The 18,741-nt window shown below is 37.1% G+C and overlaps 1 protein-coding gene across 1 annotated transcript; it reads left to right on the top strand.

The window, feature by feature from the left end:
* Positions 1-2,705: 2,705 nt before the first annotated feature.
* Positions 2,706-5,915, top strand: LOC128197915 (uncharacterized; the record flags this gene model as incomplete). Its single annotated transcript, XM_052880767.1, has 4 exons — positions 2,706-2,894; positions 4,323-4,861; positions 5,006-5,099; positions 5,535-5,915. Coding segments are annotated over exons 1-4 (1,203 nt in total), but the record flags the coding sequence as incomplete, so codon positions are not given.
* Between the last annotated feature and the right edge of the window lie 12,826 nt (positions 5,916-18,741).

Genomic DNA, 18,741 nt, shown 5'->3' with positions numbered 1-18,741 from the left:
TCCAGCTTCTTCTCCCACCGAAAGTCACCCCTGTGCTTCCTACCAAATCTCCTCTAGCTTCCTTCCATTGATGAAGGCCGTCTGAGCTAGCACCATTCCCCCAAAGCACCTCATCCAAACTCTTTTTTCCACATATTCATACTCTGCCACTGCACAATCTAAACTGTTTCACTTTGTTCTTCCGCTGCCTCTGCACCATTTATCTGGAAGCTCACGGATCTGCAGAATAGCACCAAAGCTGGAGCTATCATGTGGTATTCAGAGCCAGGTTCGAAGTGCACCAGTGAGCTAAGTGTATCTTTTTAAAATTCCACACTGTCATCATATTTTTTTTTACTGTCTTTGAATCTGTTTCACTGTTGTATTCAGTTTCTGGTGTTATTAGGTTCTGTTTGAGTCTGTTCTTGTGTGCTAGTTTTATTTTGATTGTGTCTCATCATTTTAATCGGTCCATTTGTGTTGTTTGAGTTTTTTTGTTTGAGCATCTTTTCCTGTAATGTCAGTCATGTGTGTTTACAGTGCTGTCTTCAAATCTGGTTTAAATTTTGTGTGCTCTACTATATCTGAATAAACTGAAGAAGTTGTCATTATCTGCACACTAAATGAGCTATGACAAACTCAGTAGGAGCTCAAGTGCATGATTTGTGATAATAATTCCAGTTTCAGATTTTTGAGCAGTAAAATAGTTTTGTGTGTCTATTTGAAAGAAATTGGTGAATTAGATCTGTGATTGAATGTCAAATTGAGTTAGTACTTGATGCACATCATCTAAACACTGAATTGCTTCTGCAAAAAGCTTAGTAGCATCATTGGAAAACTCACATTGCATCTAATCTGCAGTTGGCCGAACTGCACTGCTTTGCTTGGTCCAGTATTTTTTTTATTCTGTTTCAGTATTAGATCACTGCTGAACATCTTGTTAACTAATTCCAGCACTTTTAACAAGTTTTAAATGTTGTATATGGACACATTTCAGTGTTCAAAGGTCGTTTGATTCAGTGCACTAAAATCTGGGTGGTTGAGTTCTTCATTTTGCTGCATAAAAAGGGTTGAATGAATCAAAATCTGTTATCATAAGTTTCTGCATCAAATTTCAGTATCAACACGTTTGATTTGATGAATTAAAATTGGTTATGCAAAGAAATTTTACATTGAAATAACCCTGCACAATTTTATTCTCTAAACCACCAGTTTTAGTCTTCTTTTGTTGGTGCAAGCTGCATACTATAAGGCTAGTTGTACAAACTGTTTTGGTGCAATCCAATAATCTAAACTTGTTAGCAAAAGCTTGGTCAAACGTATTCAATGATTAAAAACAATATAACAGAAACAAATATTGCAAATTAAAAAGCTGATTGGCCAGTGCAAGTTGAATCTGCAAAATTTGGTGCACCAAACTGATTGTTCATTCAGACAATTCATCAAACAGTTTGATCAATTTCTAATAGTCTCCGAATTTGAGTCCATTGCAGCTTGTTTTGATTTCTTGCTTTATTAATATACTCTAGAACTTTTCCTAGGTTCTTTTTTGCTGTGCCTCCGTGTTTGCATCTCCTTTTCTTGCTTTATTTTCAGTCATTGGCTTTCTGGCCTACCACCTGTTTGATAAAAGGTGTTGTAGTGCAGTAATTTTTCTGAGACAATTCTGTGCAGTTGCTTCATTTCTTGTTCTAATCTCCTGCTGATTTATAATCTGTTGAGGTATAATTACATGGGATTGAGCTATCAAGAGATCCTTCATCATTGGTAGCCTCCTAGGAAGTGGAGATTTGATGGAAACACAAGGCATGGTGACTACGGTGCTGCAGAAATTGAATTGCTGGAAACATAGCTGCTGCTGATACTGTAATAGCAGTTTGATTGCTGCCAATTAAATTCCACCTAGCTGCAACTGTGAGCCTTGCGTGATTGCATCCAGAATCACTCAGTTTTATTTGAGAGAAGCCAAAGTTGCATTGTCAACCCTTGTCTCTTTTCCTTTTTGCAAAGTCTAATTGTATTAGCAGTTTTCTTTTCTTTTGTTCTTTTTGTAAGTTGGCCATTTCAAGCAAATGAAGTGGAAGAGCTCATAAGTGTTCTTCACTCATTTGCTAACTTGACTTAAAGTCTCATCATTCTAAAATTGGTAGACGGTGAGTGTGTCTTAGATTCAAATTCTAAGCCTCACCTAGGAGACCTCACTTTAATTGCTTGTCCCATTTTCGACTAAGATAATATATATCTTGTGCGAATAGGAAGCTCTCTTAGGGGTCCGAATTTAGAGTTAGGTTGTATCTTTTCTTTACTTTGTGTTTTCTTTGTTGTCTTTAAGACTTAAGTGGATTTAAGAGTGATCTTGATCTAAGGACTCTAGTAAGTAACAAGAAGCATATTTGGCAAGGAAAAGGCTTGGTACTTAAGCATTCCTAGTGAATCACCTCCCTTACCTGGAATATTGCTTCAAGTGAAAAACTCTAGTCTTTATTTCAAGAATAACATTTAAGTCCATCATAATGTCTAGAAGGCATTCTCCTAGGATTAGTGATAGTGAAAAAGAACATTTTTCTCTTCAAACTTTAGTTAATGAATTCAAGGAAATAAGAAGAGAAATGAATGAAGAGAAAGTCAATAGAGAGCTTCAAAATGCTGTTATTCAAGATGAGTTGAGAATGATCAGAAAAAGTAAGTCTAGGGGAAGTCAGAGTGACAACTCTCAAGAGGGAGGGATGTCTATGAATCTGGGTGATTATTACCCTCATCAGCCTTCCACTTCTAGAAGGCATAGGAGAAATTCTCATGCACCCCCACCCCCTAAAGAATTCAATGTTGTGTTGCCTCACTTCCATGGGAAGGACAATGTAGAGGCTTATCTTGATTGGGAGATGAAGGTGGAACAATTATTTGAATGCCACCAGGTGAGTGAAGAGAGGAAGGTCTCTCTAGCTACCCTAAGCTTTCAAGGGTATGCAATGTACTGGTGGACTGCTTTGGTCAAAGAGAGGCTTAGACATCAAGCCCCTCCCATCCACTATTGGAATGATCTCAAGTCTGCCCTTAGGAGGAGACACATTCCCTCCTACTACAATAGAGAACTCATGGATAAACTCCAAAGGTTACAACAAAGGTCTATGACAGTTGAGGAATATAGACAAAAAATGGAGTTGTATATGATGAGGGCAGGCATAGTGGAGGGTCCAGAAATTACTTTAGCTAGATTTTTAAGTGGGCTCAATTTTGACATAAGAGATAGGGTTGAACTTCTACCTTATAGAGATTTGAATGATCTTGTTCAAATGTGTATAAAGGTAGAACAACAAAATTTGAGAAAATCTTCTTCTAAAAGAATTCAAGTTCAACCTACTTTTGAAAAGAAAATTTTTAAAGAAAAAGAGCCATTTAAACCTCTAGCCAAAATAGAAGAGAGACCCAAGAAAGAAACACCCTCACACACCAGAACAAGTGAAATCAAATGCTTCAAATGTCTAGGAAGGGGTCATGTAGCTACTCAATGTCCTACAAAAAGAAACATTATTTTGAAAGGCAAGGACATTTATAGTAGTGAAAGTGACACCCCAACTAGTACAAGTGAGAGTGAGGAAGAAGAGAGGGAAGAGGAAATATATGCTGATGATGGGCAACTTCTCATGGTGAGAAGGATACTTAGCAACCAACCAAGTCTTGAACACATATCACAAAGAGAGAACATCTTTCACACAAGATGTAAAATTCAAGAAAATCATTGTTCTCTCATTGTTGATAGTGGATCTTGTTGCAATTGTTGTAGCACAAGGTTGGTTGAGAAGTTGAAGCTTGATATTATACCCCATCCAAAAACTTATAAACTTCATTGGCTAAATGAAGATGGGGATATAATAGTCAAGAATCAAGTGAAATTGGCATTTTCCATTGGGAACTTCAAAGATGAAGTTTTATGTGATATAGTTCCCATGGAAGCATGTCATGTGTTATTGGGGAGACCATGGCAATTTGATCATCAAACTATCCATCATGGTCTAACCAATACCATCACTATTCATCAAAAAGACAAGAAGTTTGTGCTTCATCCTTTGACTCCTACCCAAGTGGCTAAGGATCAAGCACAAATGAAGTCTTTAAGAAAGCAAGAACATGCTCAAAAGAAAAAGTCAAAAAGAAAGGAGGGTATAGAAACAAGTGTGCCACCTAAGGTCACTCAACATGAAGTCCTTTTAAACAAAAAGACTTTAATCAATACACTTCAAGTTGAGCAACCTTCATATCTTATTCTTTGTCAAGGGACACTTACATGTACATCTAGTGAATCAAAGACTTCAACTCTTTCTCCATCCATTCAAAAACTTTAGAAAGAATTTGATGATCTATTCCCACAAGAAATTCCAAAAGGGCTTCCACCCATAAGAGGAATAGAACATCAAATTGATTTCATTCCAGGGGCAGTTCTTCCTAATAGGCCAGCCTATAGGACCAACCCCCAAGAAACTAAGGAGATTGAGACACAAGTCCAAGAGTTGCTAGATAAAGGCTTAGTTCAAAAGAGTCTAAGTCCATGTGCTGTACCAGTGTTGCTTGTTCCAAAAAAGGATGGGAAGTGGCGCATGTGTTGTGACTGTAGAGCTATCAACAACATCACAATCAAGTATAGACATCCCATTCCTAGGCTTGATGATATGTTGGATGAATTGCATGGAGCACAAATATTTTCAAAGGTAGATTTAAAAAGTGGCTATCACCAAATAAGAATTAAAGAAGGTGATGAATGGAAAACTGCCTTTAAGACCAAGTTTGGATTATATGAATGGCTAGTTATGCCTTTTGGTCTTACAAATGCTCCAAGCACATTCATGAGACTTATGAATCATGTCCTTAGGGATTGCATTGGGAAGTTTGTAGTTGTCTACTTTGATGACATCTTGATATATAGTCAAAATTTGCAAACTCATGAAAATCATTTGAGAGTTGTTTTAACAATTCTTAGAACACACAAATTGTTTGCAAACTTTGACAAGTGTACCTTTTGTGTTGATAGTGTCATATTTCTTGGATTTGTGGTCACCAACAATGGGGTTCATGTGGACCCAGAAAAAATAAAGGCCATCCAAGATTGGCCTCCTCCAAAGAATGTAGGAGAAGTAAGGAGCTTCCATGGGTTGGCCAGCTTTTACAGAAGATTTGTTCCTAACTTCTCTAGTCTTGCTTCACCCCTCAATGAGTTGGTGAAAAAAGATGTTACATTCCATTGGGGGGATAAACAACAAAAAGCTTTTGAGCTACTCAAAGAGAAGCTCACACAAGCACCCATTCTAGCTTTGCCAAATTTTTCCAAAACTTTTGAGCTAGAATGTGATGCTTCAGGGTTTGGCATAGGTGCAGTATTATTACAAGAAGGACACCCAATTGCATACTTTAGTGAAAAACTTCATGGTGCCTCTTGTAATTACCCCACCTATGACAAGGAACTCTATGCACTTGTGAGGGCTCTTCAAACTTGGGAACATTACCTTGTTGCCAAGGAGTTTATCATTCATAGTGATCATGAATCACTTAAGTATTTGAAGAGTCAACACAAGTTACAAAAGAGACATGCTAAGTGGTTGGAATTCATTGAACAATTCACTTATGTTATTAAATACAAGAAAGGAAAATCCAATGTGGTGGCTGATGCTTTGTCAAGAAAAATTAATCTATTAGCCACATTGGGAGCTCAAATTCTTGGATTTAATAACATTCTTGAATTGTATTCACAAGATCCTGATTTTGCTCATATCTATGAGGAATGTCTCAATAAGCCTCAAGGAGGATTCTATGTGAAAGAGGGGTATCTTTTTAAAGAAGGAAAAATTTGCATTCCCCAAGGATCACATAGAAAACTCCTTGTTAAAGAGACACATGAGGGAGGATTAATGGGGCATTTTGGGGTAGAAAAGACCCTTGGCATGTTGAAAGAAAAATTCTTTTGGCCTCACATGAGAAGGGATGTTCAAAGGCATTGCTTTAAGTGTATAACTTGTTTAGAAGCTAAATCTAAATCAATGCCTCATGGACTGTATACTCCTTTGAATGTTGCTTCCACCCCTTGGGAAGAGATAAGTATGGATTTTGTGTTAGGTCTTCCTAAAACTTCTAGGGGTTTTGATTCTATCTTTGTGGTGGTAGATAGATTTAGCAAAATGGCTCATTTTATACCTTGCCACAAAGTAGATGATGCAAGCAACATTGCAAAGTTATTCTTTAGAGATGTGGTTAAACTTCATGGGTTACCTAAGGTAATAGTTTCTGATAGAGATACAAAATTTCTTAGTCACTTTTGGCGGACCTTATGGTCTAGATTAGGGACTAAGTTATCTTTTTCTACTACTTGCCATCCTCAAACAGATGGTCAAACTGAAGTAGTCAATAGATCTCTTTCAACTTTACTAAGGGTAGTTCTTAAAGGAAATCACAAATCTTGGGATGAGTACCTGCCTCATGTTGAGTTTGCCTACAATAGAGTAGTTCATGGAACTACTAAATTGTCTCCTTTTGAAGTTGTTTATGGTTTTAATCCTTTGACACCTATGGATTTAATACCCCTTCCAAATTCTATTGATTTTGTTCATCAAGATGGGGTATCTAAATCTAAATTTATTAAAGATTTACATCAAAGGGTTAAAATTCAAATTCAACAACAAAATGAGAAATATGCCAAGAAACATAATAAGGGCAAGAAAGAGTTAATCTTCAATGAAGGAGATTTAGTTTGGATCCATCTTAGAAAGGAAAGATTTCCTCAACTAAGAAAATCCAAACTCAATCCTAGAGGAGATGGACCCTTTAGAGTGATCAGGAGGATTAATAACAATGCATATCAACTTGATCTTCCTCCTGAATATGCTGTTCATGCTACCTTCAATATCTCTGATCTTAAACCTTTTGCAGGATTTGATAGTGAAGATGAAGATCTTTTGGATTTGAGGGCAAATCCTTCTCAAGAGGGAGGGGATGATACAAGAAGGTCTAACACCATAGGACCCATCACAAGAGGAATGGCCAAAAAGCTCCAAGATGAGTATTCTCCCCAAGGTCAAATACTATTTGCTATTTTTGGATGGAAAATTGGAGAACAAGAAGATGTTACAAAATTGCCAAAACATGGACAGGGGTAAAATGGACATTTACACACAAGAAGGGGTGTGCTTATCCTTCTATGGGGTGGCAGTAGTAATTTTTCATTTTTCACATGTAAAATGCAATTGTCAACGTGTTTCATAAGGCTTTATAGAAGCCACACATTTAGCACATTGTTCACATTTCAGATCTAAAGAAAACGTGTAAAAGGCTTTGAGATTAATCTATAAAATCTCATAAGCAATGCTTGTAGTGCACTTTTGATGAATTGAGAGAATAGATTTGCTGATGCAATTTCCAGCTTCTTCTCCCACCGAAAGTCACCCCTGTGCTTCCTACCAAATCTCCTCTAGCTTCCTTCCATTGATGAAGGCCGTCTGAGCTAGCACCATTCCCCCAAAGCACCTCATCCAAACTCTTTTTTCCACATATTCATACTCTGCCACTGCACAATCTAAACTGTTTCACTTTGTTCTTCCGCTGCCTCTGCACCATTTATCTGGAAGCTCACGGATCTGCAGAATAGCACCAAAGCTGGAGCTATCATCTTATCCTTGGGCCACCTTTTATGAAGACTGCTAGAGTTTTAATTGATGTGGAGAATGACAATCTTAAAGTAAGAGTTCAACATGAAGAAGTGAATTTTGATGTATTCAAAGCCATCACACATCCTAAAGATGATAAAACATGTTTCCAATTTGATATACTTGATGAAGTTTATATGGTGCAAGAAAGGATGGTACATCTCTCTGTTTCTTTTTTGTCTTTGGTCATGCGAAGTTCAGCTATCACCGATTACCACCTCTGCTCTGTAATATTCGTTTTTCTCAGCTTATTGGAATTAATAAGCCCTAGCATAACAAAAAACCACGGCCCTGTTCTTGCTAACTAGGCAGTGTCCAAGGCTGTGAGACACATCATATGCTTAAGTTGCTGCCAAAAATCATATGAAGAGAAGATCCTGCCATGTTGGTTTAGACTTTAGGATCCTATAATTAACGTCTTGAGAGATGGAATTGCTGCTAGCCAGATGGAACTGAGAATCCCTCTGATGCATTAGAAGCAGATTTGAAGAATAAACCACACCTTACGTGGGTAGGGTTAACATGGAAGTTTATTGTTGGATCCCCTGTTGATTCAACAAAAGTTGAGAACGTAATTGAGAATCTACGACCTTCAAAATGCTTGAAGAAGTTGTCAGTAAGTAACTATGTGGGTAAACAATTTCCTAATTGGTTACTCAATAATTCATTATTGAATCTGGTATCGTTGCACAACTGTAAGAATTGCCAACGTTTTCCTCTTCTTGGTCTTTTGCCATTTTTGAAGGAGTTGATGATTTCAGGGTGTGATGAGATAGTGAACATTGATGCTGATTTTCATGGGAAAACTCTTGTTCATTTAAATCCCTGGAAAAATTAGAGTTCTCCTTTATGATGCAATGAGGAAAATGGGAATGTAAAGTTGTGACAGGTGCTTTTCCACATCTACAACATCATGATTGTCCCAAACTGAAAGGGCAGTTGCCAGAGAAACTTGTTCCATTGACAACACTAAAAGTTACAAGCTGCCAACAAGTGGAGGCTTCCACTCCAAGGACTATAGCTTTAGAAGTACATCACTGTGGAAAGTTGCAGTTGGAGTGGGCTACAATGAAAGGCTTAGAATGGGTTGCCACAACACAGAAGCATCATTATTGGAGAACGTGACCAGCCTAATATGTAAAGAATTAAGGACATGGTAATATTGTGTCTCATTTCTACTTGTTGTAATGAGTTAGAAAGAAATTTCATGCCGCATATTATAAGCAAGGGCATTTTTTCAAGTATAAAACAGTTATAATTTAGTTTAGGTTTATGAGAAGGAAATTGTTAGAGGTGTAATGAATAGGATATTGAACAAATATTTTGGTGTGGTGCAAATGATTGATGCATGTCAACTTGGTTGGGGTTACAGTCTTGTGTAGTGATTGTCTTTTTACACTTTTGTCAGAAAGTAGTTTTCTTTCTTAAGCTCATGTTTCTTTATTGTCCCTTTAATTTTTTTATACCCTGCCTTCCTTTATTGTCCTTCTCATAAATGACTCCTTCACGGTTAGATTAAACTTCAAAAAGTCATATTTGTATATTGTTTAAGTAGCTGAATTAACGTACCTAATTAACATTTTCTACCATGGTAGATTGATAATAAAAGCTCCAAACTCAAGAAGCATAGCTGTAGTGGCTCTTCCTGCGGCAACTTTTGCGAGATACTTCCTCGGTCCAAAAGGGAACCGAGGCAAAAAATCATTTGAAAAAGAAAATTAGAAAAAGCGAAAACCCTTATGCTTCGGCTACGTTTGAACCGAGGCAAAATTCTATTCTTTTTTGTCTCGGTTCACAACCAAGGCAAAAAGGGGTAGCTTTTTGCCTCGCCTGTATATGCCTCGGTTCAGGAACTGCTGTCTATGGACGAAAATAACTGTTGTCGTTTCTCTTGATTGCAGTAGTGCTTCCTGAAGAAGAAGAAGAAAAGTTGGTGGAAATATTTAAAGCCAACAAAGAAGCTATTGGGTGGTCAATCTCAAATCTCAAGGGTATAAGTCCAACTTACTACATGCATAAAATATTTATGGACGATGACTATAGACCAAGTGCTCAACCACAGAAAAGGTTAAATCTAGTGATGAAGGAGGTGGTTAGAAAAGAAGTATTGAAGCTTATGGAAACTGGCATTATATATCCGATCTCTGACAGAGAATGGGTGAGTCTAGTACAGGTAGTGCCAAAGAAAGGTGGGATGACAGTAATCTATAATGAGAAGAATGAGCTTATTCCTACTCGGACTGTTACTGAATGACAAATGTGCATTGATTACAGGAAGTTAAATAAGGCCACTAGAAAGGATCATTTTCCCCTTCCTTTTATGGATCAGATGCTGGAAAGATTGGCAGGTCAGGCTTTTTATTGCTTCCTAGATGGATATTATGGATACAATCAAATTGTGGTAGATCCAAAAGACCAGGAGAAGACAACATTTACGTGTCAATTTAGTGTATTTGCTTACAGAAATATTGATAACAGTTGAAAAACTGTTATTTTCATGCTTAAAATTGATACTAAAATCAACCTTTAACACTTAGAAACTAGCTTGAAATCATGCTTTTGTTCATATTTTTGGAAATAAGAGAGCTGGACAGGTTTATGCTTGATTTCAGTGTTTTATGCAGGTTTTAAGGTGAATTCGGTGAAAGTGAAGAAGGATAGAGATGGAATCAGAAAAGACATCAAAAAGTACAAAAGGAGAAGTCGCAACTACCGCTCAGCGACAGTTTACCGTTGAGCGGCACTCAGGAACTCACGTTGGATCCGTTGAGGGGTGAAAAGGCCGTTGAGGGGGAAGAACCAACTCACGCACTTACCGCTGAGCGGTAGTTTACCGCTGAGCGACACTCTTTTGGACTTAGGCCCACTTTTATGTAATTTTACGAATAGTATATAAGCTTTAGGGTTCCTAGGGTTTGTATCTTTGGCTGGAGACAAAGCAAACACATACTTTTCCACCCCTTGGAGGAAGATCTTGGATGCTTAGGCTACCTTCTCATCTTTCTAGGGTTCTATCTTTCATTCTTTCATTATTGTTCATCTAGATTCACCATGAATATGGTGAACTAAACCTTGTATTGTTGTTGGGGAATCAATGTAGTCTTGTGAAACTCTCATATATGGAATTAATGTTTTAACATCTTAATTTAAGATACATGTTTTCTTTCATCATTAGTTAGGGTTTTTCCTCTTTGCTTAATGCTTGCTTTGTTTAACTCATTCATTGCTATGATTATTGATTTTGTCGATATGGGAACGTACGGGGAAATCTAGATCCGAGGAATTTCTCCCAATAGCATATTGGTTGCCTTTAAGCTCCTGCACTTCAGAATTAATTATTAGGGATGCTAGGAATTGTATGAACTCGTAATTAAGGATAGGCCTTCTTGACAAGGTAATTTAGAGAGTGGCATTAACATTGATGAAAAGATTGATGAATTCCTAAAATATATGAGAGTGGACAAGATGAAATTGATAACCCCAACAACATACTCATCCATATAATTCATTACGTGTTTGTTTTACTCTTTTTGCCATTGATCAAACTCATGCATACATGTTTAATTATTGTCTTTTGCATTAAAAACTTACAATCAATCGTTCACAAGTCTTAAATAATCAACAAATTAGATAACTAACTAGGCCGTGAGTCCTTTGGGAAAACGATACTTGGTTTTACCTAGTTTTATTACTTGATATGATTCGGTCACACTTGCCGATTGTTAAACAAGTTTGTGGCGTCGTTTTCGGTGTTCATAAATTAGTAATCATGTTTTTGGTGTTGTTGTCGGGGACTCGTGGTTTAACTAGTTTATTTGTTTGATTATTGATTATCTTTGACTTGAATTTTGAATTTTGAAATTTTATTTTCTGTTTATATTTTTCAGTTTTTATTTTATTTTATTTTATTTTTTGGTTATTATTTTATTTTATTTTATTTTCTGTTTTTATTTTTCTATTTTTATTTCCTATCTTCTTATCTTTTCAATTATATCCTTTGATTAGTTCTTCTCTTTTCTATCTTTTTGTGCTAACAATTGTTTTTAGAGTTTTGTGCCTAATGTTTGCAGGATGCAATTTGGTCATGAATTTAATTCCATGGGCACTCAATTCTGCTAAGGGAATTTCAACCATTGGTGGGAACCTCACTCAAGCATGAATCAAAGTCAATTTTGGCAAGCTGTCGAACAATTTAAGAATCGACCACCACAACAATGGCAGCAAAAATCCTCTCTATCGGGAAGAAGGATAACGTTGGAGGAGGCAGTTCAACAGTACATACAGATATCTAATTTTCCTCACAAAAGTACTGAAGCTGCAGAAGAATTTGATAGGCCACCACCACAACAATGGCAGCAACAACCCTCTCTATCAGAAAGTTTTGATGACACCCTTCAACGATTTTTGAAAAATTCCACCTCTACTCAGAAAAGCATTGAAGAATCATGTAAAAGGATGGAGATGCACCTTCGTTACATTAGTCAGAGATTGAACGTTAAGGTTAATACTGAAGTTAACCCTAAGGAGGAAGGTCAAGTCATTGTCATTGAAAGTGACAAGATTTTTGATGAGAAAAAAATAGGGGGAGATGAGGAAAAGATAGAGAGAAAAGAAAAAGAAGAGTTGAGTGAGAAAGATAAAGATGAAGAAAAAGAAAAAGAAGTGGTTGAGAGAGAAGAGAGAAAGAAAATTTGTGTGAAAATAAAGAAGTTGAAAAGAAAAAGAAAAGGGAAGAAAAAAATAAGAGAAAAGAAAAAGAGAAAGTTTAGGGAGAGGAAAAGGAAGAAAAAGAAGATGAGAGGAAAGAAGAAGAAATCATATGAAAAACCCCATCCTCATCTAAAGAAGAATCATAGGAAGGAAAAGAAATTTGAGCGCTTTATGGAAATCTTCAAGAAATTGGAGATTAAAGTTCCTATGATTGAGACATTGCAACAGGTTCCTGGTTTGATCAAATTTCTGAAGAAGTTCAGTAGAAAGAAGAAAAAGAAGATGGAACATGAGTTTTATTGGGTCAAGCTAGTGACGTTAAAAGAGCGCTTGTTGGGAGGCAACCCAGTGATTTAAGAACTTTTAATTTTTGGTTTGGTGATGTAATTTTAAACTTTTGGGTATTTTTGTTTTAGTTATAAGTTTGTTACAGGGTTTACATCTACTGATGGATGTTAGGCGAAAGAGTATCTACTGAAGGATACTATGTTTGTATACACCTACTGATGGGTGTTGGTAAGAAACATTTGCATCTGCTGAAGGGTGTTGGAGGATTTTGGGTCAGGCTCGTGACGTTAAACAAGCACTACTTGGGAGGCAACCCAGTTGATTGCTTTTATCTGTATTGTTTGTTTTGATTCTGCTTTAGTTGCATGATAGGGTTGTGCATGAGTGATCTGAGAATTTTATTGCAGGGAGCCAGTGAGGGGTATGTTTAGGACGCATCTAGGTCAAGCTAGGAAGAAGAAGAACACTTCCCGAAAGTGCCGCTGAGCGGTAGTGTCGCTGATGAAGTTGTTCCAGCAGAAGTGAGGATTGAAGGCAGTGGAAGGATGAATTGGATCAAGAACAGTGTAGAGGTTGGCTCATGGAAGGCAGCTGGCAGCGGAATGAAATGGGTTTAACAGCAGTGGAATAGTGAATTCAGTGTATGCAGAGATGGAGGAAGAGCTCTATGGTGAGTGGAATATCTAACTCAGAAGGCCTTCACTGGAAGGAAGCTAGAAGGAGAAAGAAAGCTCAATAAGAGGTGACTTTTGACAGAGTTCTAGTTGCTGGAAAAATGCATCAGCATAGCAAAACTCAATATATTCAAAAGTGAGATACAAGCTTTGCCCATGAGATTTTATAGATCAATCTCCCAGCTTGAGCAAGCCTTTTACACGTTTTAATTGTGAAATGTTATTACTAACCATGTTCTAAATGAGTAGCTTCCAGTAAGCGTGCCAAATGAATTTTAACATGTGGAGAAAACAATTACTAATGCTACCCCATAGAAGGATAAGCACACCCCTTCTTGTGTGGCAATGTCCACTTTACCCTTCTCCATGTTTTGGCAAATTGGTAGCATCTTCTTGTTCTCCAATTTTCCATCCAAAAATAGAAAAGAGGGTTTGACTTTTGGGAGAGTACTCATCTTGTATTTTCTTGATCATCCCTCTTGTGATAGGTCCAATGGTGCTAGGCCTTCTTGTATCATCCCCTCCCTCTTGAGAGGGATTTGCCCTCAAATCCATAGGGTCTTCATTTTCACTTGCATAACCTGCAAAAGGTTTAAGGTCAGATACATTGAAGGTAGCATGAACACCGTATTCAGGAGGAAGATCAATTTGATAGGCATTGTTATTTATCCTCCTTATCACTCTAAAAGGTCCATCTCCTCTAGGATTGAGTTTGGATTTTCTTAGTTGAGGAAATCTTTCCTTTCTAAGATGAACCCAAACTAGATCACCTTCATTGAAGATTAACTCTTTCTTGCCCTTGTTGTGTTGCTTGGCATATTTCTCATTTTGTTGTTGAATTTGATTTTTAACCTTATGATGTAATTCTTTGATAAACTTGGATTTAGATACCCCATCTTGATGAACAAAATCAATAGCATTTGGAAGGGGTATTATATCCATGGGTGTCAAAGGATTAAAACCATAAACAACTTCAAAAGGAGACAATTTAGTAGTTCCATGAACTACTCTATTGTATGCAAACTCAACATGAGGAAGATACTCATCCCAAGATTTGTGATTGCCTTTTAGAACTACCCTTAGTAAAGTGGAAAGAGATCTATTGACTACTTTAGTTTGACCATCTGTTTGAGGATGGCAAGTAGTAGAAAAAGATAACTTAGTCCCTAATCTAGACCATAAGGTCCGCCAAAAGTGACTAAGAAATTTTGTATCTCTATCCGAAACTATTACCTTAGGTAACCCATGAAGTTTAACCACATCTCTGAAGAATAACTTTGCAATGTTGCTTGCATCATCTACTTTGTGGCAAGGTATAAAATGAGCCATTTTGCTAAATCTATCTACCACCACAAAGATAGAATCAAAACCCCTAGAAGTTTTGGGAAGACCTAACACAAAATCCATACTTATCTCTTCCCAAGGGGTGGAAGCAACATTCAAAGGAGTATACAGTCCATGAGGCATTGATTTAGATTTAGCTTCTAAACAAGTTATACACTTAAAGCAATGCCTTTGAACATCCCTTCTCATGTGAGGCCAAAAGAATTTTTCTTTCAACATGCCAAGGGTCTTTTCTACCCCAAAATGTCCCATTAATCCTCCCTCATGTGTCTCTTGAACAAGGAGTTTTCTATGTGAACCTTGGGGAATGCAAATTTTTCCTTCTTTAAAAAGATAACCCTCTTTCACATAGAATCCTCCTTGAGGCTTATTGAGACATTCCTCATAGATATGAGCAAAATCAAGATCTTGTGAATATAATTCAAGAATGTTATTAAATCCAAGAATTTGAGCTCCCAATGTGGCTAATAGATTAATTTTTCTTGACAAAGCATCAGCCACCACATTGGATTTTCCTTTCTTGTATTTAATAACATAGGTGAATTGTTCAATGAATTCTAACCACTTAGCATGCCTCTTTTGTAACTTGTGTTGACTCTTCAAATACTTAAGTGATTCATGATCACTATGAATGATAAACTCCTTGGCAACAAGGTAATGTTCCCAAGTTTGAAGAGCCCTCACAAGTGCATAGAGTTCTTTGTCATAGGTGGGATAATTACAAGAGGCACCATGAAGTTTTTCACTAAAGTATGCAATTGGGTGTCCTTCTTGTAATAATACTGCACCTATGCCAAATCCTGAAGCATCACATTCTAGCTCAAAAGTTTTGGAAAAATTTGGCAAAGCTAGAATGGGTGCTTGTGTGAGCTTCTCTTTGAGTAGCTCAAAAGCTTTTTGTTGTTTATCCCCCCAATGGAATGTAACATCTTTTTTCACCAACTCATTGAGGGCTGATGCAAGACTAGAGAAGTTAGGAACAAATCTTCTGTAAAAGCTTGCCAACCCATGGAAGCTCCTTACTTCTCCTACATTCTTTGGAGGAGGCCAATCTTGGATGGCCTTTATTTTTTCTGGGTCCACATGAACCCCATTTTTGGTGACCACAAATCCAAGAAATATGACACTATCAACACAAAAGGTACATTTGTCAAAGTTTGCAAACAATTTGTGTGTTCTAAGAATTGTTAAAACAACTCTCAAATGTTTTTCATGAGTTTGCAAATTTTGACTATATACCAAGATGTCATCAAAGTAAACAACTACAAACTTCCCAATGCAATCCCTAAGGACATGATTCATAAGTCTCATGAATGTGCTTGGAGCATTTGTAAGACCAAAAGGCATAACTAGCCATTCATATAATCCAAACTTGGTCTTAAAGGCAGTTTTCCATTCATCACCTTCCTTAATTCTTATTTGGTGATAGCCACTTTTTAAATCTACCTTTGAAAATATTTGTGCTCCATGCAATTCATCCAACATATCATCAAGCCTAGGAATGGGATGTCTATACTTGATTGTGATGTTGTTGATAGCTCTACAATCACAACACATGCGCCACTTCCCATCTTTTTTTGGAACAAGCAACACTGGTACAGCACATGGACTTAGACTCTTTTGAACTAAGCCTTTATCTAGCAACTCTTGGACTTGTGTCTCAATCTCCTTAGTTTCTTGTGGGAATAGATCATCAAATTCTTTCAAAAGTTTTTGAATGGATAGAGAAGGAGTTGAAATCTTTGAATCACTAGATGTGCATGTAAGTGTCCCTTGACAAAGAAGAAGATATGAAGGTTGCTCAACTTGAAGTGTATTGATTAAAGTCTTTTTGTTTAAAAGGACTTCATGTTGAGTGACCTTAGGTGGCACACTACCCTCCTTTCTTTTGGAATTTTTCTTTTGAGCATGTTCTTGCTTTCTTAAAGACTTCATTTGTGCTTGATCCTTAGCCACTTGGTTAGGAGTCAAAGGATGAAGCACAAACTTCTTGTCCTTTTGATGGATAGTGATGGTATTGGTTAGACCATGATGGATAGTTTGATGATCAAATTGCCATGGTCTCCCCAATAACACATGACATGCTTCCATGGGAACTATATCACATAAAACTTCATCTTTGAAGTTCCCAATGGAAAATGCCAACTTCACTTGATTCTTGACTATTATATCCCCATCTTCATTTAGCCAATGAAGTTTATAAGGTTTTGGATGGGGTATAATATCAAGTTTCAACTTCTCAACCAACCTTGTGCTACAACAATTGCAACAAGACCCACTATCAACAATGAGAGAACAATGATTTTCTTGAATTTTACATCTTGTGTGAAAGATGTTCTCTCTTTGTGATATGTGTTCAAGACTTGGTTGGTTGCTAAGTATCCTTCTCACCATGAGAAGTTGCCCATCATCAACATATATTTCCTCTTCCCTCTCTTCTTCCTCACTCTCACTTGTACTAGTTGGGGTGTCACTTTCACTACTATAAATGTCCTTGCCTTTCAAAATAATGTTTCTTTTTGTAGGACATTGAGTAGCTACATGACCCCTTCCTAGACATTTGAAGCATTTGATTTCACTTGTTCTTGTGTGTGAGGGTGTCTCTTTCTTGGGTCTCTCTTCTATTTTGGCTAGAGGTTTAAAGGGCTCTTTTTCTTTAAAAATTTTCTTTTCAAAAGTAGGTTGAACTTGAATTCTTTTAGAAGAAGATTTTCTCAAGTTTTGTTGTTCTACCTTTATACACATTTGAACAAGATCATTCAAATCTCTATAAGGTAGAAGTTCAACCTTATCTCTTATGTCAAAATTGAGCCCACTTAAAAATCTAGCTAAAGTAATTTCTGGACCCTCCACTATGCCTACCCTCATCATATACAACTCCATCTTTTGTCTATATTCCTCAACTGTCATAGACCTTTGTTGTAACCTTTGGAGTTTATCCATGAGTTCCCTATTGTAGTAGGAGGGAATGTGTCTCCTCCTAAGGGCAGACTTGAGATCATTCCAATAGTGGATGGGAGGGGCTTGATGTCTAAGCCTCTCTTTGACTAAAGCAGTCCACCAGTACATTGCATACCCTTGAAAGCTTAGGGTAGCTAGAGATACCTTCCTCTCTTCACTCAGTTGGTGGCATTCAAACAATTGTTCTACCTTCATCTCCCAATCAAGATAAGCCTCTACATTGTCCTTCCCATGGAAGTGAGGCAACACCACATTGACTTCTTTAGGGGGTGGGGGTGCATTAGAATTTCTCCTATGCCTTCTAGAAGTAGAAGGTTGATTAGGGTAATAATCACCCAGACTCATAGACATCCCTCCCTCTTGAGAGTTTTCACTCTGACTTCCCCTAGACTTACTTTTCCTTATCATTCTCAACTCATCTTGAATAACAGCATTTTGAAGCTCTCTATTGACTTTCTCTTCATTCATTTCTCTTCTTATTTCCTTGAATTCATTAACTAAAGTTTGAAGAGAAAAATGTTCTTTTTCACTATCACTAATCCTAGGAGAATGCCTTCTAGACATTATGATGGACTTAAATGTTATTCTTGGAGTAAAGACTAGAGATTTTCACTTGAAGCAATATTCCAGGTAAGGGAGGTGATTCACTAGGAATGCTTAAGTACCAAGCCTTTTCCTTGCCAAATATGCTTCTTGCTACTTACTATAGTCCTTAGATCAAAATCACTCTTAAATCCACTTAAGTCTTAAAGACAACAAAGAAAACACAAAGTAAAGAAAAGGCACAACCTAACTCTAAATTCGGACCCCTAAGAGAGCTTCCTATTCGCACAAGATATATGCTATCTAGTCGAGAATGGAACAAGCAATTAAAGTGAAGTCTCCTAGGTGAGGCTTAGACTTTGGATCTAAGACACACTCACCGTCTACCAATTTTAAAGTGATGAGACTTTTAGTCAAGTTAGCAAATGAGAGAAGAACACTTATGAGCTCTTCCACTTCACTTGCTTGAAATGGCCAACTTACAAAATTGAAAAAGAAAGTAACACCAAAAATATAAGGGAAACACAAAATTTGGTAAAACAAGGATGTGGTTG

The sequence above is a fragment of the Vigna angularis genome, chromosome 7 (genome assembly GCF_016808095.1).
Source record: "Vigna angularis cultivar LongXiaoDou No.4 chromosome 7, ASM1680809v1, whole genome shotgun sequence".
NCBI lineage: Eukaryota > Viridiplantae > Streptophyta > Magnoliopsida > Fabales > Fabaceae > Vigna > Vigna angularis.
The sequence above is the reverse complement of the archived record's forward strand: the minus strand, read 5'-3'. Positions and strand labels throughout refer to the sequence as shown.